This window comes from Carassius carassius, chromosome 24 (assembly GCF_963082965.1).
Source record: "Carassius carassius chromosome 24, fCarCar2.1, whole genome shotgun sequence".
In the NCBI taxonomy this organism is placed as follows: domain Eukaryota; kingdom Metazoa; phylum Chordata; class Actinopteri; order Cypriniformes; family Cyprinidae; genus Carassius; species Carassius carassius.
In genome coordinates this window covers 15,661,572-15,688,581 of record NC_081778.1, presented here as the reverse complement: position 1 = coordinate 15,688,581, position 27,010 = coordinate 15,661,572, and the positions used below count along the sequence as shown (strand labels likewise).

General features: G+C 38.4%; 1 protein-coding gene across 1 annotated transcript in view; it reads left to right on the top strand.

Annotated features, from left to right (window-relative positions):
• Nucleotides 1–1,581: 1,581 nt before the first annotated feature.
• LOC132102935 (ETS domain-containing transcription factor ERF-like) overlaps nucleotides 1,582–27,010 on the top strand; it is a 43,630-nt gene continuing 18,201 nt past the window's right edge. The window contains exon 1 of the mRNA XM_059507666.1: nucleotides 1,582–2,132. Within this exon, the coding sequence (XP_059363649.1) occupies nucleotides 2,111–2,132 (22 nt within the window). The 5' untranslated portion in view covers nucleotides 1,582–2,110. The remainder of the gene's footprint in view (nucleotides 2,133–27,010) is intronic.

Below are 27,010 nucleotides of genomic sequence, written 5' to 3'. Positions count from 1 at the left end.
TGAGAGTCTGAGAATAAATGTATTATTGTGAGAAAAAATGTGCAATTACCTTAATAAAAAAAAAAAAAAAAAAAAAACATTTTTGTGAGGAAAACAGGCTTCCGTTGATATGTCAGCCATCTTAGTTTTATACTGACACCTAGTGGAATAAATGCAGTTTCATGAAAAGCAATAGTTTGCAACATTATTAAAGGTTATTCACTATCAGCCATTATTAATGTTTTTATTCAAAAAGTGTCTGATGATGGATAAATTATGTTATTACGGAATACCCTTTTTTAATTATTATTTTTTTTTTAGGAGAAATAAAATTACTTATTGCACCTTTAATGATATTTTGTGCCAACCCTCTTCAGCCCCCTGTTTTCTAGCAGTAGGATGTGCTAATCTAGAACAGGAGACATGCTACATTGCTCATGAGAGACACTACATTTACTCAAAAACTGTTGACGGAGGGAAAAGGGGTCCTTTTATGGTTCAGGTGCTCAGCTTTAACACAGGATGTATATGCTTGAGCAGATGGATCACATTCAAATCATACAGGAAATGAACATACTTTCTCACACTGCAATATTCTCATTCTTTCTCATGCACGTGCCAACAAAGGATTGTGGTCACTAGGCCACACGATTCTGTTTTACTGGCAATCTTCATGAAATCACTGAACAGAAAACATGAGGAAGGTCATGTTATACGTTTCATAATTTTTTATACTTGTTCTCATATTTCTTATAATACGAAGGATGATGAAATATGCAATCTCATCAATTCATATGTTTTTAAGAATGTATTACTGTTATATATATATATATATATATATATATATATATATATATGTTTATATATCATATATAATCAATAAATACATTAGAAGTATTTTTCATTATCAGTTTAGGTCAATGTAGGCAACTAATGTTAACAAATAGAACATTATTGTAAACTGTTACCTTATAAAATGTCTTGTGTAAAATGTATGATATTTATGAAACTGGTGGTATGTTTGTTACCCTGGAAAATATAATGTAGGCTCATTTGTCATTCACCCACACACACATACATACACATATAAACACACATATATATATACGGTATATATATAATCAAACTGTATATGTTTCATAATATATGTGGCATGATGTTTAATGTACATTTTGTGGTAATAGAAAATATTTTAGCGGCCAAAAGTGCCCTTTGATTTCATTGTTTTGAATTGATAAATTCCGGAAATCATTATTCGATACACTAGCTATTAACCTCCCGATGGGGGTAGATAATTAACATTAAATGAAAGACAACGATGACTAGTAAGCTCGAAAAACACTTGTTGCTGACGTTAACGGGCGCGATGACGCGGAATCTCAAGTTCTTGAAGGACGCGGATGTGATGTCATCACGGACAGTGCTTAGACGGTCTCCATAACGACTCCTCGTGCTGCAGTGACGCCAACCCCGACTCACGGTGAGGGGGCGTGACTCAGCCAGTGCCCCCCACCCCGGTCCCCTCCTTCCCCCGGCCGTGTGGGCGGCCCCGTGCGGCACAGCGAGCGAAACACGACACCAGAGAGAGAGAGAGAGAGAGAGAGAGAGAGAGAAACGGGGGGAGGAGACAGCGAGTAATTTCAGACTAGGAAGGAGTGGAGGAAGGAGAAAAAAAGTCGGTGTGAAAGAGAGAATGGGAAACTGACTGATATACTGCGAATGGCGAGCCTCGGGAGAGCAGATGACAAACTAACACAAGGATAAAATGTTGCGAAAATCATCAACTGGGCACAAGAGCGCGCGTCTGTGACAGAGAGACGCGGAGTGCTGCTTCTGCGCGGTGTTGGGATTGTACCGATCGCTCCCGGGACAGAAGGGAAAGCGCTGTTTCGGAACTCCGTTGCACCCCGTCCCGTCACGTCCCGCCAGTGGAAGTACTGAGCCTCTGTCCCAAACTCAGTGCTGTCGGTCGGAGGGTTTGGAGGATCGTGTGAAGAGGCCAGAAAAAACACAGCGGGAACAACAAGAGCGCTGAACATTGGACAAAAGTTTGGCCTTTTGGAGACGGGGGTGCGGGAGAGGCCGAGTCTCGCGCTGCTGAACTGACAACTTCACCCAGCTTGATTTCACCATGAAAACCCCGGGGGACACGGGTAAGTTACCCAGGCATTCATTATCAAGGGCTGCCACAACTTCTTTGACTTGTGAGCTTGTTGAGCCAGTGTATCAAGTCAGGATTTAACAACACTCAGTCCAGCTTGATTTATTCAACGGGGAGAAATGTCAAAACTCACTTATGTAGTTTCATGACAACTGACTTCTACTTTAAAAAAAAAAAAGCTGACAGTGTTTGTCCAGGATTTATTACTCTGACATGCCAACTGATTCAGTACTCGGCTATTTTTGTTTGTTTACATTATCAGGTGAATCTAAGATGTTTTTAACTCATGAACCTAACTGGCCGCTTTCAAATCTTAAAACTTAACAAATAACGCGGTTAACAGTTCATTCATTTAAATAACCTCAAGAGCTGCTGTGTAGTCTACACATGTAGTCCAGCTCAGCGCGTCTGTTCTAGTAGATCTAATGGTAACAAGTTCTCACAAGTTCTAAGGGTTTTACTTTAAATAGTTACATTAGAACCTAACGACCGCTTCTGTTCAGTTTCTTCCAGGACAGCACGTCAGCGCATTCCGCTCTGAACCTGTTGAATGGCTACAACTTTAAAACAACAGCTTGTGTCTTTTTTTGAACTATGCCGAAATCGACGCCGCGGAGTCCCCGTTACATGTTAAATATCTTATTTCCCCCAAACATATCCCCCCTCGCACACTGCGCGTGCCAGCTGTGCTGCTCAAGCGCGAGCTTTGAACCAGTAGCATGCCACATTCAAAATGGAAGCCCTGCTTTCACACCGAAGTGTTTAATGAACGTTTTCGACACTTTATTTATAAAGATGGGCCACTTTACAGTCGGTCCTGTTTTTAGGGATTTAAAATATATAATTTTAAGCTTGTAAAGTGCATAAAAACCTAAAAACAGAGCTCCGCACTAATTTCCCGTTAAGTAACGATTGCCTACTTTTGTGACAAATGCTTTTCAGTATTTTGAATTCACTTTAACTGTTAGCATACTTGCCGTAAGTATTCATTTCCAAACATGTTTAGTATATACTTGGTAAGTTGCTACTGTCCCGCCAAACTACTGGAAGCTCAGTAGCCCTGTTCAGGAGGCCTATTGTCGTATGTTTGGGAATCCATGTTGAGACGCTCTCGCTTTCTCTCTCTCGTCACGATTTTCTCAGCGCTCGTGCTCCGCCGCCCGCACCGCTCGAAGTTTAAAGGACTTTTAACTATTACATTCCATCAGCACCGCGAGCGCGCTAGTCATTATCCAGTCTGCAAGCTCGCGATGCGTTGTAGTGTTGTCTCGCGCTGCTGCCTGGACTTTATGAAATTCGTCCGCCTCTGCGTGAAGTCTTAGCACTTCATGGTCACTTTCACTTTTATAAACCCTGGCTTTCCCGCCCCTAACAAGTAAAGCTTATTGTTTTTAGACCAACGCTACATTTTAGTAGTATGTAGTGTGTTAAATTGCAAGTATGTTTGTATATAATATTTTCATTTTAAAGAACAACTGACAAGTGCAAATGATTCTATCTGAAATCCATCTAATCTAGCGCTGAAGCTCTCCTTTTTTAGTTTGTGAGTATAAAACCCTGGGTTAGCTATTATTGTGGATAGATAATATTACTTTATATCCTGAAGACTGTGTGTGAGTTGTCAGTGAAAGCTCTCTATAGGGCAAGTCTTAAATATCTGCAAGAAATGCATTACCTCATAAGTTCATTATGTATGCTGTGATACTAGTATCAGCACATTTGAAAACCACGTGCCACTTTCAGATGTGATTTGTTTAGGCCAAAATTATTCAATCTTTTTCCTAAATGGAGTGTATTTTTAACTAGGACTGTGCGTAAAATGTAAATTTGATGTGGTTGACTTCTTGACCTGCTCTAAAAATACTTACTTTCATCAGTAGCATTGGTTTTCCCCTCTTGCAAGATAAACGTTTTGTATCACACATATTTCATCTTAAATCGACAGAGGATCTCATTTTTATGTATGTTGACTTTGTGAAGCTGAACGTTAGGTGCAGAGATGGGATGAAATGTTGCTTTAATTCAGCTGGCAAAAACTACTACAGGTACCTTGTGGTTTTATCAGTCTACGGCTGTGCAGGCCACATTATGACCTCGATAGTTACGAGGTGAGCTCAGCTGCTGAGTATGCAAGCGAGTGAGCAAGAGAGTCAGAAGAAAATACAGTACTGAGTATAGGATGTGGTTTCCAAGTGCATCACTCTTTATCACATTTTAGTATCTCTTCAGTCTGTGTTCTTACCTGCAAACACCCACAGTGGTATTAATACGTAGTGCATTTCGGTGAGAGAGCATTTTCTCTGAAAGCCTTGGTTTGTTATGAGAACAGGAGGTGACAACAGCGTTGGTACGGTGTGCATCCTGATAAAAGTCCTGTGTGCGTCCGTGAGTCCTTGTAAAACGGAAACTATCAACTTCATCAAAAAGCTCTCGCCACATGAATCACATTAGATAAGAGACACTGCTTTTATCAGTTCCTCACTCTCTGGCTGCCACTTTGCATGAATTCAGAGAATGATGCGCACCTCTTCAGGCTTTCTTCTCTTTTCCTGGTGGTGTGTGTCTGCATAAATAGGCTTCAGCTGACCCTGGCTGATCTCGTTTCCTCTGTAACATCTGAAAGTGTCTGTGGTTTAACTATGGTCTACCCATCAGGCCTCAGTTTGTATTTAGTACAGCAGTATCCTGAATTGCTAACACTGTAATTTGTGCGCCGTCTCATGAGATGGTTTTTAATGAAGAGTCAGCGGTTAAGATTGCAGCTTTAATTTGTAGTATTGGCTTGTTATTTTTCATAGAGTTAGTGTTGACCATCAGTGTCAGAAATGTATTCAATATTCAGTATTTGCCCTCAAAGGCATTTTTTAACTCTTTTTTTTTTTATCATATTGTGTCAACCTTGTCAAACAGCCTAATTTTTAAATTAAGTTTACTCAGAATTACACAAGCGGTGTACTTCTTTTACACAACAGTTAAAGAAACAAGAAACATCGAAGTAACTTTCATTTTAGAGAATATAGACAGTTATCAAATTTATTAAATTAATATATTATAAATAAATTTTTGTCTGACGGAAGTGTTAGTGTTTTGGAGTTTTAAACAAATCGTTTGAGTGAATGATTCAATGACTCGCTCATAAACACAGTACCTTGTTTTGCTCTTGAGTGAATCAGTGGTGTTCAATGAATCACTTAAGTGAATAATTCAACGATTCCCTTATAAAGAATTCCACTCAGCCAGTCAAATTCTATAAATACATTTAAATAATAGTGACTGAATCACATTTTAGATTTCAGCTGCATTTTTGACCCAGTCCCAGATAATTTCGAACCCTGGCACAGTGATATTCTACATGTTTGCCTGTGTGTCGTTGCCATGCTTACTGTATTTTGGTTTCCATGTAGGTGTAATAGATTGTTAATTTGGAATAATTAGCAGCCTTTTATCACTCGTTCACATTGTCACAAAGGAGACCGTGTGCTCTATTTTAGTCTGTGTTATGCAGCCGCCTCAGTTGTTCAGGTATCTCTTGAACCAGTTCAACATCAACAGACACCTCTTTATGTTTACATGCTTATGTATCCTATTCGGCAGCATGTGCGTGTGTTTGTGTGAGACAGCCAGTGTGCGAATATGTTTTGTATTTTCCGCACTGCCTAGTTTCCCACCAGTCCCATCAAATGATTGCACCGTCATGCTATTTCTGTGAACACAAATGGAAGGCCTGTAAATGTCACACACATAGGCTGTATTTTTCGTTGACATTGAAGTCTGAGATCATATTGGATCAACAGCGATACAGTTTGTACTTTTATTCTTACACCACTCACCTTGGGAGAGCTTGTACTTTTATATGGGAGCGTTGGGAATAAATGTTTCACTGGAAGCGTACAGATGGTGTATTTCTAGGGATGAATAAGGTCCTCTGGGGTTGAATAGTATTGTGTTTGTTTTTACCCCTGGAGAACAATAATGGTGTGTACAGCGACAGGGGAGCACAGTGGTTTGTGTGTGTTTGCCATGTTACGGGGGCAGCGTGGAATACGAGCGAGAGTGTCCATGTGTTGGAGTCTTTTACGGACTGACAGAAGCATAGAGGCCCCTGTGTATAATCGGGGGGAGGGGGGAGAAGTGTGTGTATGATCCTGACCTCATGACCTTCCATAGCTACACCCTTAACCCTGCATTCCAGCACACACCCCTGCCCCCGCGGGCCACATGCCATGCAGCCAATGGCATGAGGACCTGATGCCATCTCCTCAACCGCATATGACACTGTAGAAGAGCGTATGAACAACGTCAGCCTGGTTTCATTTCCTTATCTTATTTCCTAAATTCGTCTGTGTAATTCCCCATTTCTTCAAATCAGTAGTACTACAGATTTACAATATTTGATTAAGGTTCCGGTTCCCTTTAGTTAGTTAGGTCAGATGTGATCTCACTCTCACTTTCCTTCCCTTCCCTTCTGATCTGTTCTTCCTCTTCAAGCATCAGGAGAATGTTAAACATTCAAAGCAAATGTGAGTTTTGTGCGTTATTCAAAGTTGTAGCACACAAGAACAAGTTGATGATTGAAGTGTTGTGTGGAAAGAATAGTTTAACCGATGCTGTATTATGTGACAAACCATTGAAGCTGAACATAGAGGCCCTTATGAAAGCATGTGAAGATGTGTCTGGGTGCTAATTTTTGGGTTTCCATTCAAGCACAAAACAATCTGCTTTTTCTACCTACAGACGTTTGCAGATTTTCAATTAGATTCGTATTGTTACAGTGAACAGTTGTGTACTCTTTCTCCACATTACTTGCACCCAGATATCCTGGTATCCAGCTAAAACAAGTCATAACAATGGATTTTTAACCGCTCCAGGGTGTAATTTTTGTGAAAATTACAGTACTTTGGCATTTTTGTATGCCCAGTCACGGTCAGTCATATTGAACCAAGTGCATTGTGGGTTAAGTTTCCCGTCATTTTGGCAAAAGGGAATACCGCAGGCCATCTTGCCAGCTGTGAATCACCCTTTTAAGTGCCAAAATAAAATACACTTTGTTTAAAAATGTATTAAACAAATGAAAATGTTTATCATTTTAATTCATTGATAAAAAATGAAACTTAAAAATTTGCCATTTTATGGAAGTTACAAAGTAAAACCTCTTACCCTCCTTATGCCATCTGCTTCTAATGGTTGCGCTTTCAAGTATGCCATATTGGATATCTAAGAAGGCGTGTCGTACCAGCCAAACACTTGAGAGGGCATTAAGACATATGGCTTTATTGATATGTTTAGTAAGACCCTGGTATCTGGACTTGGATTAGTTTTCATATTACTTTACCTTTTTATATATTTAATATATCTGCTGAACTACTCAAAAAAAAAATCTGCTTCGACATCTAAGGACCCGTCTACATGGAGACGCGTTTAGCTGTATACGCATACATTTTGTATCGTATACGCGTTTCGTCCACATGGATCCATCATTTTGGGACAGTGAAATCGATATTTTTTGAAACCAGGTCCCAGAGTGGATAAATCTGAAAATGCTGCCCTTGCATTTTTGTGTGGACAGCGAATCTGTGTATTTTCTGAAACGATGCCGTCATCAGCCCACGTCTCGCCGCTATTCAGACACTGCTAGATCATGTAACAGCAACAAAACACTGAACAATTGTGTTTTTATTAATTAAAGTTAACACAGATTAATGAATGTATTGTTCCATGTTCGTTTGTATTCCACGTGCAAGATTTATGCGCATAGTCCTGCGCAAGTCTTCTTCTCCATCTTTAGTGTATCTCTGTGGCAGAATTACAGCTCCACATGCTGGTCTGGCATGTATATTACATCGTTTTGTGTCGGATGCAGATATTTCTTGAGACGAGAAAAAAACTAAAAGATCAGATAGGAAAAGCTCAGGCTTCGTGTGGACGTAGCCTAGATGCTCACTAACAATTGCTACTTTGAGTGTACCTCTGGGATCAACAGAAAAAAATGTCCCCAGACTTCATTGTGCACGGGACAATAACTAGGTAGAAAATTACTTTTCATTCACAAACTCTAAAATACTTTAATTCATAATTATTACATTTTTGAATGTCTATGAATGTTAATGTTTTTTTTAATGAGATGCTAAAGGTTAAGTGACCTTTTCTGCTGATTTTAAACATCTCTTTCCAACCACTGTTTACACTTCATACTGTAGCTTTCCATTACACTTTCAGAGAAACCTCCATTAGTCTTTTATTAGACTTGCATATAATTGCACTGTGCAAAGAGAGCACGGACATCTGCTTTCACTTGCTTCGAACGATGCAGAAGAGACGCAGTCATACAGACTATATATATTGAGCCACGTTTATTGATTTTGAATAATGGACAAAGTGTTAATATTGATGGATGTGCCATTGACAACCGTTAACAGGGCAATCTTCTCATGGTTCAGCAAACACTCACTCTGTTAACGCTGACACACATGCTCTCACTGGTTTGTTTTGCAGAAAAAACGTGGACCTCCCACATTCCTGCTCAAAGCTTAAATCACTACAGCCTGTGTGGCTTTACTCATTCCAGGAAAAGCATTCTGCCAAACACACACACACACACACACCCAATCTCTCACACATCGAATCGCATTCTTGGAAAAGCCCACTTTTTAGGGCATTTTTGAATACAGATGCTTCAGACCTTGTCACAGATAGCGTTCCACAGATGTGGTACAAGCACAAACGTTTAACTTTTAGGTCATTTCAGTGTCTTAACATGACTTAAAATCTTTTTCTCAGTGCGGTTAGAGCTTTAACTATGTTTGTGGCTGTGTTTCTCTCTGTCATGCTGTACTTAGTTGTTTTCCCGGCACTTTTTGTGCTGATTGCTGACTGGTTGCTCATTAGAGCTCAGCCGCTGTTAGATTGTGTGCTCTGGGTCCAGACTGTCATCAGGAGCTTCTGTGCTTGAACCTGATGAAATGCAGCCTGCTCTGCTGTGGAAGAATGTTGCTCTGTGTGTGTGTGTGTGTGTGTGTGTGTGTGTGTTGGGAGAGAGAAATGTAATACAGGTACTTTACAGAGGCTGCATTGTCAAAAGCATGACTCAGTGTAACACCTGGATTGTGTGCCTGTGTGTGTGTTTTGTCTGAGTGCAGCATCCAGTGACATTGAGATGTTAACTGATGTTAAGTGCTGGTCATAAGCACTTCAGATAAGGAACAGTTTACTAACATTATGCCCTTTATGCCATTTCCATTTTCTATGTGTCCTCCACCTTTGTCTCACTCCCCTTGAATCCCTTATTGGGTGAATGTTAAAGCATGTTGGATTTGTTTTGATGTGGATTTTTTTTGTAGTGATGCTGCTACAAGGTGTGTGTGGAGGTCGGGTTTTGCCTGTATTGTGTGGCCCAGATGTCCCATTAATGATGAATCTGAAATCTAAAGAATCTGAAATCTGCTGGATTGTGAGAAGCAGCCAACAGTGCCCATAAGAACATTACAAACATAAACAATGGATTAATGAAAATGTAAAAATAGGTTTAGGATACAAAATTAAATAAAAAGAACTAGGTTAAGTAATATAATAGGATAGATATAAAATAAAAATAATGTATTTATACATTTATTTATAATTCATTAATATAGCCTTTCAATATTTCAGTATTTGATAATATTTTAAACTTTAAAAATAATAAGGTTTTTCACATATTTTTTAAGGTTTTGTTTCATGTTTTAATATTTTAGATGTAATTATATTAATAACTAAAAAACACAAAAAAATTGTCTTTAAGGAAAGTCTTACACGAATAGGGTAAACATGGAAAACCAAATGATATATTGCATTGATATATAACATTAATTAAACTATAGAACTGGCACGGAGGTAAAATTACAAATTAAAGTCACTGGGACTGCTGTTTATTTTAAAAAGAAAGCTGCAGGATGTGAAGTTATTTCTGCGACAGCTCCAGCTCTATGATACATTGTATAATATTTCAGGTCACTCCTTTCTGATAATATTACTTTATAATATACTATATATAATATACTATAGATAATATACTACTTATAGTGGATCAGAGTATCATTGAAGTGATTTCAGCGTCACAGCAACTTTTCAGATTCGAGGAATCGACTCTTTTGGAGTCAACTTCCCATCAATAGTTTCTAGTTTCAGCAGTAAAAAACAGTAGTAGTCTGTCTTATGTCCTCATTTAACTGGGTAAACATGTCTGTGTGTGTGTGTGTGTACGAGTGTGTGATAATGCTATTCAAATAATAATGAAATCCAGCACACACACACTTTTATTCATTATATACACAGTCTAAACCCGTGTGTGTAAGAGTGTGTGTTTGTATGGTCAACTGCCGGGAATTCAAATGCTGTCTGGCGCCACTTTAACAGCCCACCCCACCCCACCCCCTCTCTTCTGTACCCCGTTCCCTTTCCTTCTCTTCTGAGGAGTGCAAGATCATGTTCTTACTCTCTCTCTCTCTCTCTCTCTCTCTCTCTCTCTCTAGCTTTCCCTCTGTCCTTCACTTCATGTGCTGAAACCTGCTCAAGGGCTTACTGGAGTTTTTCTGAACTTTGAACCAGTTTGTTACCGGCATTTACGGCACTCACTTTCTAATTCATCAGTTAGGGTGTGTGTGTGTTTAGTGAAGGGAAGGTGTGTGTAACATATTGGATATGTGCACCTAATCGTATAAAGGCCAGGATGGAAGACAGGTGGAAAATATTTTCGGAGCTGCAAAGAGAGGACGTCCTACACAACCCGCTTGTTGTGTAGACACTTTGTTTGAGTTGCTGATATTCTGTTACTCGTTCACGGAAGGCCAGCTGGATTTCAACCCAACACGCCTTCTGTATGACTAGATTAAATAAAATTACTGTGCTGATAACAAGTTGCCAGGTCTGAATGTGAGACGAGGTTCAGTGGGATTATAAAATGTTTTTAAGATGAAGTGTGTAAATTATGCACAACTACACTAAATAGTGAATAGTGGAAACTGGAAATAACAACATTTTATTTTATTTTATTTAAATATTTAGGCATAGAAAGTAAATCTAAAAGATGGGATTGCTGAAAAAGTTAAAACAAGTTGTCTTTCAGGTTGAATCTGAAACATTGCAAATGTTCACTACACCAAACAGAATAGTAAAAAAGTACCGTATTTTTCGGACTATAAGTCGCACCTGAGTATAACTCGCATCAGTCCAAAAATACGTCATGATGAGGGAAAAAACATATATAAGTCGCACTGGACTATAAGTCGCATTTATTTAGAACCAAAAACCAAGAGAAAACATTACCGTCTCCAGCCGCGAGAGGGCGCTCTATGTCTTCAGTGTAGACTACAGGAGCACTGAGCAGCATAGAGCGCCCTCTCGCGGCTGTAGACGGTAATGTTTTCTCTTGGTTCATGTCTCTTAGTTCATTTCTCTTGGTTCATGTCAAATCAATTTTTGATAAATAAATCGCACCTGACTATAAGTCGCAGGACCAGCCAAACTATGAAAAAAAAGTGCGACTTATAGTCCGGAAAATACGGTATTCATATTATAATATTTTTTATTTTACACATTTAGACAGACTATATCATTAACTCGTGTTGTTAATATTGTTAAAAGAGTCTAAAAACAATGAATGTCAACAAAGTCTTTAAAAAAGCAAGTGTGTGTGTGTGTGTCTGGTTTTACTTTTGCTGTTTACATCCACCATTTTTTTTTTTTTTTTTTTACTAAAGTGTAAAAGAAATATAGAAATGGATTAGAAAAAAGAAAATTATTACAGTTTTCAAACAGGTTCTCAAACATTCTTTTGTCTCTCTAGTCAAAAAGACAGATAGTCCCGCGCCCAGCTTCACGCTATTGGTTGAGACATTTTTGTTGTGTTGGGCTGTCCTGGATGCGCAACAGAAAGCACCACACACTCACAGCCATTTCAAGAAAGTACTTTGAGTATTTTGATATTGAAAAAAAAGACATTTGCCAGTTGAGTTTTATCACGCAGCTCGGACACTTGCACAGTCAGATGAAAAGATATTGGTGCTTGCAATGTACTCTCATTGTGTGTGTGTTCAGATGGGTTTTGTATTTCATAGGGAGCTACGAAAGAATAGTGAATGTGTGTGTGTGTGTGTTGGTATGACTGAAAACCTTTTAAACCATCGATTACACCTCCATCCTTCCACTCTTCTCACACACACACACACACACACACACACACACACACACACATACCTCTCTGTCACTAATCCATGCTGGAATACCCCAGTGGCATCTCATCTTCCATCACTCTCTCTGTCTTTTCCCTCCATCCCTCTCTCGTTTTTAGGCCTGGTGTTGGTTGCACAAGATTGTGAGTATTTGAGTAAGTTTTCAGGCCTGGTGTACTTGCTGTGTCATAATCTCCAACTAAAGGCTGTAGCATTCAGAAAATCTCTGTACATAAGTTCCAGTATCTCTGTTTCTGCACTGAATGATGAGACCCCTCAGTGTGAGTATGCAAAAAACATTTCAAGCACTTAACTCCTTTCTCCTCTCTCTTTTAAGGTATATGCAAGGACGTGTAATGTCTAATGTTGTTGAATAATGCACATCTGACTGGTCTGAGAGCTGCTGTGTTTAGGTGACTTTCAGCATCAAATGTTAATGGCATGTTTGCACGTCACATGCATGTCTTCGCTAAAAGTCAGTATTAGTCTGTTCATTCATTGTTATATTCTCTTGGTTTCCATTTTTTAAAAACTTCCCATCCCTTTTTGCGTTCTCACATGCTTATTTCTGTAGCTGTGGGTGATGTTGATATTCTGGGCTGTAGATGACATCAGCTATAAGCTGTTTGTGTGTTTGATCTCTGGCCAAAGTGCTTGCCTCATAATTGTTTTAACTGTACCATATTTAGCCTCAGACATGGTTCGGCTGAATATGCAATGCTCATGTGCGCATGTGGGCCAGATTTTAAGGGACATGCTCGATTATTTTCTCTAAAGCAGTGTAAGGCAGCTCAGCTCAGGGCTTGCCTGCATAACAGTGTGTGATTGTTGTTTTAGAGGATTAGGATTTGTAACGGATCGGGACAGACTGAGGCCCTTGGTACAGCAGTCACAGGGAGGCTTTTAGCTTTAGCTTTCAGTCTGTGACAGGAAAAGCTGCCCTGCCTCACACTCTTTCTCAGCTGAGCACTTTGTAGCTTAAAAAGTTTTGAACAATAAAGTTTTTGTAATAATAGTTTCTTCTGCCTACGTTTAATATGCAGAGATAATTATTAATAAGCCATTGAAAAAGTTCAATTATCGAACTTTTGACACACAGTCATAAGGGTCTGCAAAGGTCTTCCTGATATCATATTCTTAATGTCGGTTGCACCACATGACACAAGTTTTTCAAATATTATCAAAGATTTTTTCAATACTGCTTCACTGCTTTTCTTAGAAATAATAGAAGATTATGCCAAACTATGAGTTGCATTTAAATTTTAATACATCTGGACCAAGAAGTCAGTATAGAATTGATAGACATGTAAATAATATGAGTCTATATAAAATATATTACAATTAAAAAAAAAAAGGTCAGTAAGTTTTTTTTGTTTGTTTCAGCAAAGTTGCATTAAATCAGTCAAAAGATACTTCATTTTTTTTATTTTTGTTTCTTTCAGATAAATGTGTTTCTTTTAACTTTCAGTTAATCAAAGAAACCTTAAAAAAATCTTAAATCCTAAAAACAATGTCAGGCAGCAACTGTTTTCAGTACTGATAATAAAAATAAATGTTCCCTGAGCACCACATCATGTGACTCTATATTACTATTACTGAATACTACATTACTGCAGTAATGATGCTGAAAATTCAGATTTGCCATCAATGACATTTTAATATATATTTTTAAACTTATAATATTTCACAAAAAAAACTGTATTATAACTGTATTTTGGATCAAATAAATGCCTTGGTGAGCATAAGTGACTTTTTTCAGAAACATTATAAAATACCTACCCCAAACAACTGAATGGTAGTCTATAACAAAACAGAAACCGTACAAATAGTAACTGAAATTTAAACCTTTGAAAGAGAAAATATTTTAGTGCTGTAGAAAATACACACTTCACCTTTAAACGTACAACAGGTCTCCACCTTTGGCATTTTAGATAAGACCTGATAAGGCCTTTATTGATCACTTGAAGGAAACTCTGAAAGAAGGAAATCTCGGCTCTGGGGGAATCAAATCTACACGTTTAACTAATGAGGAGGATCTGAAAATGTTAAATGCCACGATTGTTTCACAGACCACCTGAAACCAGCTTGACTGAGCGTCCATTCTGTGCTGATGTGTGGTGAGAGTTATTAGGTTTACCCTTGCCTGCTGCTCCGAGACCGTGTGTTATTTCTGTGTTATCTCGGGGGTTCAGTTTGCAGCCTTGTGTTTGTGTTCCTGTGTGTGTGTGCAACAATTCATAGAATGATTGTAGAGCTCTTTGTAGCACTTAGATGAAGATGTCAGCTGTGTTTCAAGCATCTGTATGTGTGTATTAATGGAGAGTTTGTGTGTGTGTGTGTGTGTGTGTGTGTGTTTGGATGACTCAGCAAGGTGTGTGTTCCGAGAAACCTGCACTTCTATTGTCTCTGGCGCTGCTGGCAGGTTCCCGTAGTGTGTGTGTGTGTGTGTGTGAAGCTACATGGATGAAGCTCTGTTAGGATAGATGTGTTTTTGGATGGGATTCCCCTGGGTGGAGTACAGTCCTACTATTTTCCATCCCATATTGTGTGTGTGTGTGTGTGTGTGTGTGTGTGTGAGTGGGTGTCTGACTGGCATGTGTGTTCAAATACTTTTACATCTTCATACATCCATTGTGTATTATGTATTGTTTATTCATTTATGTATATTGTGGCAATAAAGTGATTTTATTAGACAGTTTAGCTTCTTATCTCTGTCAAGTGGACTGCACTGTGCGTGTGTGTGTGTATACTCATTTCCCCATTACATAATACACCAGCAATAATCAAGAAGTTAGAAAATTGACCAGCCTCTGTCTTGTTGTAGTTTATTTGATTATAAAGAGACACCCATATATATTTCCAGTAAACTTTGTTTGCTTGAGTTGAATTTAGCCGAAGTTGCATTAATGTAGTCTCGGAAGCTGTCCATATGATGATGATGAAGATGATGATGATGGTGGTTGTTTTGATTCTTTACATCTCAGTAGCTGATGCTTGTTGCTGTGGTGAGACGCAGTGTGTGTTTGAGAGGAGTGAATGTGGTTACATCATCAGTGTCTTGCATAATGCACCGGCCTTTACCTGCTCTCGCTGAGGAGGGTTATCTGTCCCCTGAGGCAGAGAGACAGCGTGAGAGACAGGGGGACTGAGATTGAGACTGAGACAGAGACAGAGACAGAGACACAAATGGGGGACTGGACAAAGAAAGACTTTTTGTTTGTTTGTTTGTTTGTTTTGATGTTTTGTTTTTAGTTTTGTTTATTGGCTTTTTTTATTAGTTTTTGTTTCATTTATTGTTTTTATTTTATTTGATCTGTTTAAATGAATTGTATTATGTATTCAAATTATTGCTGACATCTTATTTGAATTTTATGTATACATTTAGTTGCATGATGATGATGATGATGATTAAGATGATGATGATTATTACTATTATTATATTGTGACACTGCTTTGGCAATATCATGGTTAACAATCACACCAGTAAAATACTTTAAAATGAAGAGACGGGAGAACGGGGAACTGTGATGGGGGCGAAAGAGAGATGTGGGACAGTGAGAGATGGGGGACTGGGAGAGACAGACAGAGAGCGAGAGAACAGGACTGAAGGCAGGTGATGGAGAGAAGGACACAGAGGTAGGAGACACTGGGGAGAGAGACTGATAGTGATTGTGAGCGAAAGACAAACAACAGGATGAGAGGAAGATGGATGGCTGTGGTGAGATCTGGACCCAAAACACTCTGCCCTGATAATTCAATCATTCCCGCCATTAATGAGATCTCTGGCTGCTGTGTGCATGTGTGTGTTTCTCCATCCATGGAAAACACTGATCCACACACACACACACACACACACACACACACACACACACACACACACACACACACACACACACACACACACACACACACAGCTGAAGATAAACACTGAATATCTAGACAGGCTGAAGAGACGCTGCACTAATACAGTGTGATCAGACACATACACACACATAGATGGCGGCGACTGTAATCCAGGTCTCCTGTGGTGTGAGTGAGGTGAGTGTTATGTAATGACAAGCAGCAGGACTTTAATCAGCTTGAGCAGATCCATTTAAGCATCTCTTAGATATGGAGCACAGCCGTCCTGCTGCTCACCACCACACCACCATCACATAGAGACACGTCTGCCTGTGTGTGTGTGTGTGTGTGTGTGTGTGTGTGTGTGTGCGTGTGTATGATGGTGACAGGCGGCATCTCTGCATGTTTCCCAGCCCTGTACATATTTACCATTGGACTCACACACACACACACACACACACACACACACACACACACACACACACACACACACACATGCTGTGTCCTGTCCTCTGTCCCCTCTCTCCCACAAACACACACACAGGGTCCAAAATGAACGCTCGGAAGTTCCAAATGTGAATAAAAATGGGCATGGTTGAGTAAATGAAGTTATTTACTAGTTATAAAGAAATGCAAGTGATGTGAATTGATGTGAAACACTTGTTAAAACACATATTATGTATGTATGTGTATGTGTATGATTATATTTTAATTTTATATAAATTGTAAAAATTCTATAAATTATATATAGTGTATGTCCTAAGTATATATGTAATAAACATAAATAAAAAAATACAAAATTATACTTTAAAAGGTGTATATAAATTATATTAATTAAATGGAGACGTTTACACATTATATTATATATTTATAATGCATTATATATATATATATATAGTATATTTACTATATATATATATATATATATATATATATATATGTGTGTGTGTATATATATATATATATATATATATATATATATATTATAGATATTTATAGATATGCATTTATATTTTTATAGTGATTCAAAATAAGATATTTAAATACTTAATTGACTAGTAATAATATTGTAATTGTTGGCCAGTAAACTATCTCCGTTCATCTGCTATTAACAGATGAAACAACAACAAGGGCGTTTTGGACCCTGGGCAAACACATACACACACTTCCATACCTCTTGTACAAGTTTCTCTCCAACTCCGAGTGTTACAACTGTGTTACTCGGATAGAAACACTCGTATCCCTCTCTCACCCTTTCTCTCTCAGATTGTTCGCAGATGTGTGGCGTTCTTTCCCCCCACTATCTAAAATTAGAGCGGTAGAAGAATAGCAGGAAGAGAGGGAGAGCAGGACTGATGGAGGTGAAGGAAGGAGGGGTGAGGAATGGGGTGATGGAGATAAAGAAGAGGGAGTATTTTTGGCCCGTTTCACGTCACACAGACGCAAGTCAGACTGCCGTACACAAACAAAGATAAGGGAGGTGATTAAAGCGCTGTGTTCTGATGGGAGGGGGTCACCGTGTGTGTGTACACTCGTACAGAGGCGTTGACAGTGTCACTGTTAACCATTTCAACGACCACTTTAACAGAACACCATGTGTGATTATTACGACTGAATTATTATTAATTATTGTTTTATTTGTGATTTTGCATGTCCAAATAACTTTTAGGGCCACTGTGATTAAATGTGATTAAAAACAACATCTTTCTATAGCCATTGTCCTCACAGCCTGTAAAGTTCAATGCACAAGAAATGACTCTTATGAGCATCTGCTTTGAATGAATCATTCAGAAAGACTCACAAACTCATGTATTATTGGTTTATATCAGTTTGACAAATCATTCCCTGAATTAACTCACTGAATTGTTCGAAGCGGTTACTGAATCAACATATGACTCAGTTACTGAAATGCAAGTTATCTTTTCTTGGAGTGAGTTTCTAAATTAAGCAAATTTTGTCCTTAAAGTTCATGAAATGTTTTTGTAAGAAATATTTGATTAAAAACATTGCATGAAGTCTGCATGAAATTTGAGTTCAGCCTGTCCTTTTTATAAATGCATTATTATTGATCTTATTAGGAATGATCCAATAATGTTTTTTTTTTTCTTTTTTTTTTTTTTTTTTTTTACCTTGCAATTGTTTTTGAACTAACTTGATTTTCCCATGAAATTACAGATTTTTCTCTGTTGACATATGCTGTACTTCATCATTTAGCCCATTTAAACCCTGCCCCTTTCTTAAAGTCACTTTTTAAGAAAGGGGCAGGTAAAAATCACCCTACAGTTTTCACCCAATGATCTGCTGACTATATTATCTCTGCTTTATACATTTGATTTAGCTTACATTTCCTCTCCTTCCTTCACACAAGCAAAGAGGAAGTTTGTGGTAGAAGCTCACCATTTAGATCAGGTGTGCTAATAAAGTGTGTGTGTGCTCTGTCAGTATTAAAGTCGCTTGAGAATGCATAAAAGTGTTCATGTGGTTAGATTTAGGCCGATTAAAGAGAGCAGGGTTTCCCTTTGGCCCACCTACTACACTTGAGAAAGAACTTTGACTTTGCACCAAAAGTGAAAACCAAACAAGAGAGGGTTCAAACATAGTGAATCATGTCCAACTAGTGAGAAAATTTTAAGTGGTATTCAATAACAAAAATCTGCTCACTTAGAAAGCTAGAAGTGCTGCAGTGCACAAGAAAACGAACAAATACCTGTTGCTGGCTCTCTCTCTCGGTTTCTTTCGTCTCTTTTTCTGGGCCTCGCTTCTTTTTCTTGTCCTTTGTTCTTGCTCCTACCTTTTCTATTTGAGACTCACGCTCTGGTGAAAGGATTAATTGTCGTTTATGTTTTATATCTTGTTCTCTTCATATCTAGGGGTTTATTTTTAGGCCTGAAGTGTCTGGTTGCTAGGAGATGGTGTCCAAGAGAGAGAGGGAGGGAGAGGATGGAGAAAGCAAGGGAATGGAGGAGAGAGATTGTTTGCGTTGTGAAAGGCTGAATTACAAACAAGCTCACGCACTGAGTCAGCGCTGACGCATGCTCGCACAAACACCGACACAAACTGTGCCTGTTGCTTGTTTTTCTTTATTATCTGTATCACTCTGTGCTGCGAAATGTTAATGTGTCGGCTCTCGTTGAAAGTTTGCGACTCCCATCAGGTCTGATTCAAATTAGAGGAAAGTGACAAGTGTTATAGTACAGATGCTCTGAGTCAAAATCTGTCCCTCACACACACATACACACATGAATGCACGCACATATACAGGAAGCAGAGATGTTGTTGTGGTGCAGAACAGTTGCTAACTTCCTGTACCGCAATGGTGACACATTCCAGGAAACACCCTGTCACACACACATATACACACACATTCACGCGTACGCTAGCACACTTTACTGTAACTCTCTAATGCTTTTAACCCTACTGCTCCTGCAGTAAAGGCTCTCAACCACAGCAGTAAACTACTCAGTGACATAGGAGTGATATGACTTTCCAGTTTCATAACCTGTCAATGACATGTCAGACGGTTGCATCACTTGGTTGATATATCTTACTTTCAACTTGTTTTCACTGTTTGACACAATTCAGGTAAATCAAAAGTGACCTTGAGAAAAGGGGGTCACCAGGCGAGGACGAAAGTGAAAGTCATGACATTTGCCAAGTATGGTAACCCGTACTCGGAATTGGTGATCTGCATTTAACCCACACACACCCAGAGCAGTGAGCAGCTATATCCAGCACCCAGGGAGCAACTGGGGGTTCAGTGCCTTGCTCAAGGGAACTTCAGTCATGAGTATTGAGAGTGGTAGAGAGCGCTGTTCATTAACTACCCCCCCCCCCTACAACTCCTACCAGCACCTAGTCTCAAACCTGCGACCTTCTGGTTTAAAGTCCAACTCTCTAACCATTAGGCCACAGCTGCCCAGGGTACTGGGTCCGCTAACAATCTTACACAAACACTCAAACACTCTGATCAGTAGGTGTTAAGGTGGGAGGGCTGAACTCTCATTTTCTCACCTACCTGTTGGAACATTAATACTAACTAGAGAGAGGCTGTGTATGTGTGTGACTATACTTGTGAGGGTCAAATTTTGTCCTTGCAAATGTATTGAAACATGCAGAGAACTGACTACTTAAAAGATTCACAAATCATCAGTCTGTGAAAAAGAGAGAGTGGAAATAGAATGAAGTGTTTGACTGCAGTAGTGTGAGTTTGAGATGGTAATTTAAATGAGAGTGAGAGTGATAGGGGACAAGTGGCTCTTGTCTAGGAATTGAGTGAATAAGTGATATTCACAGAGAGAGATGGAAAGGAGAGATGGAAGGTTAATGAGCGGAGGATGAGAAGACAAATATACTCTGAGCTCTGGGATGTGGGATGTTCCACCTCTTCTCTGTATACTAATAGTTTGCAAATACTCAACACTCACAATGCATAAAGAGATGTGTATGAAGAAATACATGTTTAGCTATTCCACCCAAATAGTTCTGTTATCTTTTACACACCCTCATGTTGTTCCAAAACCATATTACTTTATTTATTCAGTGGAGAAAAGGTATATTTCGAAGAATATGTGACCTTGCGAAAAGGGGTTCAGCAGGGTACTGGGTCCACTAACAATTGTAAACAAGCATGCTCTGAATAATAATGACATTTTTATTTCACTTTGTCATTTTTCTTTTGAGTTTTGTAGTGCCTGATCACAGTATGTTTTCATTGTATGGAAAAGAGTGGTTTTGAGATTCTTTCACAAGTTTTAATTTGTGTTCAATGAGAGAAAGTAGTTCACACAGGTTTGGAATAACATGAGGATGAGTAAATGATGACAGACTTTTTATTTTTGGGTCAACTATAATGTACTACAGTGTGTTTTTGTTATGGGCTTTCTGAGGAAGTAATTGTGACACACACTAAGTGCATGACATTTTGTGTCAGGAATTTAAAAAGATAAATTATGCAATTGCTTTCATTCCATACCTCTCCAGCCTTCTCTCTCTCTGTTCCTGGAAAGAGCTATTGCTGGTTGGAGAAGAACTGGAGTGTGAAAGGAAAGTTAACAGCGAGAAAGTTGAAGTGTGAAACCTCTTAACTTTGCGTTTCATCCTTTCATTTATTTGCTCCTCCTTTCTGTGTCGACCCCCCCCCATATCAAAAACAATAACTCCAATGTGTTTGTGTCTATTTTTGGAGCTTCAAGGCCATGACTAACCCCTTAGTTATTTCTAAGTTCTTCAAGGCACATCATGAAACAGCTCTTGTGTGTGTGTGTGGGGGTGTTTACTAGGGATGGGCGTTTTCCGCAAATATCACATTCGAATATTTGAGCTCACAAAAAACGAATATTCAAATATTCGTTTATTTAAATTAAGTTTAATGAGACAAACGTTATTTTTCAGCAACATTTATTGTTTCCATCATTTTGAACAAGCTTGAACATTACACATTGTGTTTTGTAGCTGAAAACCTTTGACAATGCGTGCAAACAAACAAAAGTACAGATTAAAAGCAAAAAAAAAAAAGTGAACAAAGAAAAAACGTAAAGCAGCCTGCAGCAATTAGGCTATTGTAGAACGTAGCCTACACTTAACTTTGAAACTTTTAAACTGTCAGCAAATCTTTTTTACTTTTTTTCCTATTGTTTTACATGTTCTAGTTAAGAAACACAGGCATGTAAACATGATCGGGGGAAAGTCGGTTCCTTAGTCTGTTAACAATAAGGCCGGCCGCAGAGAAAACGCGCTCTGACGCACAGATGTTGTCGGGACTCACAAATAACGGTGTGCTAAGAGACTAAGTTTTGTGAAGCGCTTCGTGTTTTCGTTTCACCACTGAATGGGATCCTCATCTGGTGGAATACATGGCTCCAGTAAGAACTGTTCCCACTCGTCTCGGCTGGACTCTCTGTAATCATCGCTGAAGAACTGGCTCAGCCTTTTCCTACGAGTGGGCATTGCTTCCTCTTCATCGTTGGTGACGGCGGCTGCATCCGCACCACTCGCATCAAGGGAAATGTTCTGATAATGTTTAAAAATGTTTTTTTTTCTTACTTCTCTCATTTTTTCATCGAGAAACCTGAGATGTTTGTGCCGAGGGTCTAGGGCAGACGCGAGAAGAGGAGTTTTCACTGCATTCTCCAAGTTAGCGGTGTTTATTCGTTGCTTGAGAGATGCCGCAACAATGTTCTTGAATTCGGTCACTTTCTGTGATTCTCCATGGCATATTTGAAGTACTGTAGAAGACCGCAGTTCTTAGTTTGTTATTTCCAATGTAGGCGCGTGGTATGCACGCTCATAATGGAAGCGATGCGGTCACGATGCGCATGCGGTGCGAAGCGCCCGTTTTTTCCAGGCGCGTCCGCCCTGCATTAGTTAAAACATCTCAACATTTCAGAATGCCGCAAGCGCACCGCAGGTCATGTGACAAAAACTAAACATTCAGCTTCATCCTTTCCCTTAACAACGTTGAAAGCTCAGCCAAGATGAAGGAACAGCTGATCATAGCTATATATGGATTGCCATTTTGAAATAAATTTAGTAGCAGAGCTACTGAAAGCGATTTTTTTGTGCTGCAAATCCATTTATCCTTTGATGAAATTTCCGCGTCTTCATGGAGAGAGCGCGTCATTGTTGCATAGCAACGGCAGACGCCTCAGAAGCGCTTCTGCCCGAGCGCTTTGGAAAGAAGGTGAAAGTGGCGCGCCTTGCGTTTTCCACGCGTTTTTAGGCGTGATATGTGACCGGCCCCTTATTCATTAATTAATTATTTTTTGCTTGCATACATCTTTAAATATGCCGTGGAGAATCACAGAAAGTGTCCAAATTAGGTTTTATTGTGAACCTTTTTTTTTTTTTTTTTTTGCGAAATTCGAATATCATTTTTATTTATCGAATAATTAGAGCAGAACGAATATTCGAATGTTCGACTATCCGTGCACACCCCTAGTGTTTACAGTAGACAATAACATTTTACTCTCTTCATATACAGGTTCACACTCATTCATCTGTTGTTATGCTCTCGCCCTATTTTTTTTCTATACAATTAATCTTAAACAGCAGTATGGTTTCACTCTGCTCACTGAGAGACTCTGATTTCTTTTTGATCGTGTATCATCTTACATTTATGACATTAGTTCATTATGTATTGTAGTCAGTAAAACATATGTCCTAATAACAGGTGGCCAGTGCTGGTGTTAGAGTTTTTGTCACAGAAAAAAAATGATAATTTTAGTCTGAACTTAACGGTATCTTACTGAAAACGTTATTTTATTGTGGATTGTTTTGTGATCCTGTCACTATGTAATGCAGAAGAATACAAGAGTTAAAAATCTATTTTTACCGGAATCTCTGAAGCCGACGTGAGAACTGGAGCACAGCTCATTTCACATGCGAAGTGTGCGTTTCTGTTATTACAATCAAAGCAAAACTAAAAAAAAAATTTTGTGGCACAATAAACCTTTTTAACTTTATAAGCAGAATTTATTCATAAATAATAATTGAAAAATGTATGATATTACGCCTTTTAAATATTTTGTAACACCAAAGAGGCATGTAATGGCGTACTATGACTAAATTAAATTACGTTGAATTCCAAAAGAGTGTTAAGAATCATATGCCAATTTTTTTTGAGCAGTGACATGGTTTTAAGAAAAGTTTAACAGGAGAAGGACATAAGACACAGTGTGTTGTCAAAATGTGTGTTGTGTAAGTGTGCAAAAACAGTCTCAACATGTTTTTGACAGTATCCACACACACATACAAATTCACTTTGTGGTCTCAAGACACATACTTTGAATGCCAACTTTTTGCTATATTCATCCATCACACTCACCTGTTAAACCACTAATGGATGGATTTGATTTATCTATCCATCATCTTTTACCAAACTCTCTTTGTTGGCAGCTCCCGTCTGAGAAAAGAGGAGACAGAGGAAGAGCTGTTCTTGTTTTGCTTTTTCCCAGCCAACAACTGAATCCCTCCTCTGTGCTGCCTGACAGAAACTCATTCAGAACTTTTTGAGAAGTTATTTTTAGTCTCTCTCTCTCATCTGTCACTCTCTCAATTTCAATTTCAAAGTACTTTATCGGCATAGTTGTTTTGCGTTTAATAAAACTAATAATAGTTTTATTAAAGCATCAACATTCACAAGATTGTTTAAAACAATAAAACATGTAATTTTTTTTGTTAAATGTATACTACTATCCATTCAAAACTTTGGAGTCAGAAACATTTCTTATTATTCTAACATTTGAAAACTGATTTGCTACTTAATGTTTTGTGGAATTTCTTTATTTACATATGTATTTTTTTTTCAGGATTATTGATTAATAGAGGGTTCAAAAGAACAGCATTACACTGATCAAAAGTGACGGTAAAAACATTCAAAAAGATTTCAATTGAATGCGTCCTTACTGAATAAAAGTATTAATTTATTTAAAAAAATAAAAACAAATAAAAAATGTTACCCCCAAGCTTTTAAACAAGTGTATAAAATAAAATATAAAACAGATTGATAGTGTGAATATTGCTTTTATAAAACAACCAAACTGTTAAATAACTTACATTTCAGACAAAGTTTGGGTAGTAAGTGTTAATGAAAATAGTTTCACAAGCCAAAACATCAAATTAATTTAACATAATAAAAGCCAGTCAACACACTTGAAATCAAAAGAGTTAAAATTACAGTATGAAATAAAATGAAATATTAATTAAAATAAAATATAATGAGCACTAAATATCATTAAAAACTTCCACCAAAATCACTGTAAATATTAAGGCTACTGGCATTTAGAGAAAATGAATGAGATAGTGATATAAAGTTTTTTGGGGGATGGTGTGAAGTTCAAATTTAAATCTGGCCATGACAGATGCATGTCTGCCCTCCTCCAGTATTGGCTGCATTTGACCTGTTTCAGACATTTTAGGAAAGTGTGTCTCTGTGGGTCGCCCTGTCCCTCTTTCTGTATGAACATGCCACTGTGTAGAGCAGAGCAGTAGTTTCCTCGGATGCTCTGAATTCTTTAAATACTTCCTATGAAAGTCTAAAGTGCAGGAGTGCCTGCGAGATTTACATTCTTGAGTGCAATCGATGCCTGAGAGAGAGAGCGAGAGAGAGGGGGAGGGAGATAGGGAATTTGACCTGAGTGACAACAGACTACAAGAAGAGCTATGATCTCATCCCTCTCTCTCTCTCACCCCATCCCCCTTTCCCTCTCTCTATTGTTTCCCTCTCTCCCACTCCCTCCTCAGGCCCCCTCTTTTCTTTTCCTTCTTGTTCTCTCATTTCTTTTCTCTTCTGTTTCTTGTCTTGTCTCTCCTCTCCCTGTCATCTCGCTCAGTTTTCCACGTTCTTCTTTCTAAGTTTTCTTCACTCTTTTTAACTCTCACACACTTTGGCATCCCAGGACAGAGAGAATATCTCCCAACAACACACACTAAGCTAGTCGGGTTGTTGCATTATTGATGAGGTGTGTGTGTTTGTGGGTCTGTCTTGTCTCCTCTGTAATGGGGAGATCTAGTGTCTCCCTCTGGGGGGAGTGGGGGAAAGAGAGGGAGAGAAGGTGTATGGGGGGGGGCGAAGGTCACAAAGGTTAAGTAGGGTGGGGGGATGAGGTCATACACTCTCACACAAAACAGCATGCTATTAAGACACTCGTACTACTCCTGAAGACACACAACTCATCACCCACGCGGACTTCACGTTGATTCACTTTCGAAAACCAAAAACTGTCAGTAATGTACAGTTTCCATGGTTTGTTTTATTTTTAGATTAGGGCTTGATTTTAGACAGATGTCCTGGGAAATCCATTTTAATTTTCCCTAAATGTCTGCATTGCATAAATCATAGGACCCTGCATTAGAGGTTGGGATCTTTCATTTGAGTTCCAAAATTAAAATTAAATTTATTTTTATTTTTTTGGTGTATTCAAAAATGTATGTTCTAATCCACCAATAGAAATCATTGTTGTCAATCAGTGCAGGTTTAGTTTTCTGTGGATGTGCACAATGAAGAAATTCGCGAAGAAGTTTCTTTTAAATCTGGAGTTGGTGATGAACAATGATGATTGGTCGCTTTCATTAAAATGTAATTGTAAAACAAAAGCTTATCCAGCTATTTGACCTTGGCTGTTAAACTTATGTGAATTTTCCTGTGTTTTAGTTTGCACTGTGTAAACTGTAAACTGTGATATGAACCTATACAGATGCATCATTCATTCCATATTTGCAGGCTGAAATTATATATATATATATATTTCAGCAAGGATCCACTATATAGATAAATGACAAAAATTAAATATTTCTTTAAAACTTTTCTACAAAAATTCTATTCATCAAAGAACAAACTTTCACACTTCATTAAGCAACTGATTTCAACTAATAATAATATGAAATGATTCTTGAGCACCAGAGCAGCCTAATGAAATGATTTCTGAAGGATCATGTGACACCTGAAGAAGTGGCTGCTGAAAATTCAGCTTTACCGTTGCAAAAAAACATGAAAGGATATTCAAACAAAGAACAGTTATTCTAAATTGTATTAAAATGTCACAATATTATTTTATATCAAATAAATAATAAAATATCAGCCTTGATGAATATAAAAGACTTCTTTCAAAAACATTTTAAAAAAATCAAAAACCGGTAGTGTACATACTTTTTTGTACGCATAGGTGTGTATTTCTGAGAAATGCAGAGGTGTCGTGTGATACGATTGAAGTGTGAAATATGGGTCATAACAAGGCATCAATGCTGGAACACTCGGTAATCGTCTGTAGTATTGTTAATAACACACACACACACACACACACACACACACACACAGTGCCTGAAGAGGTTT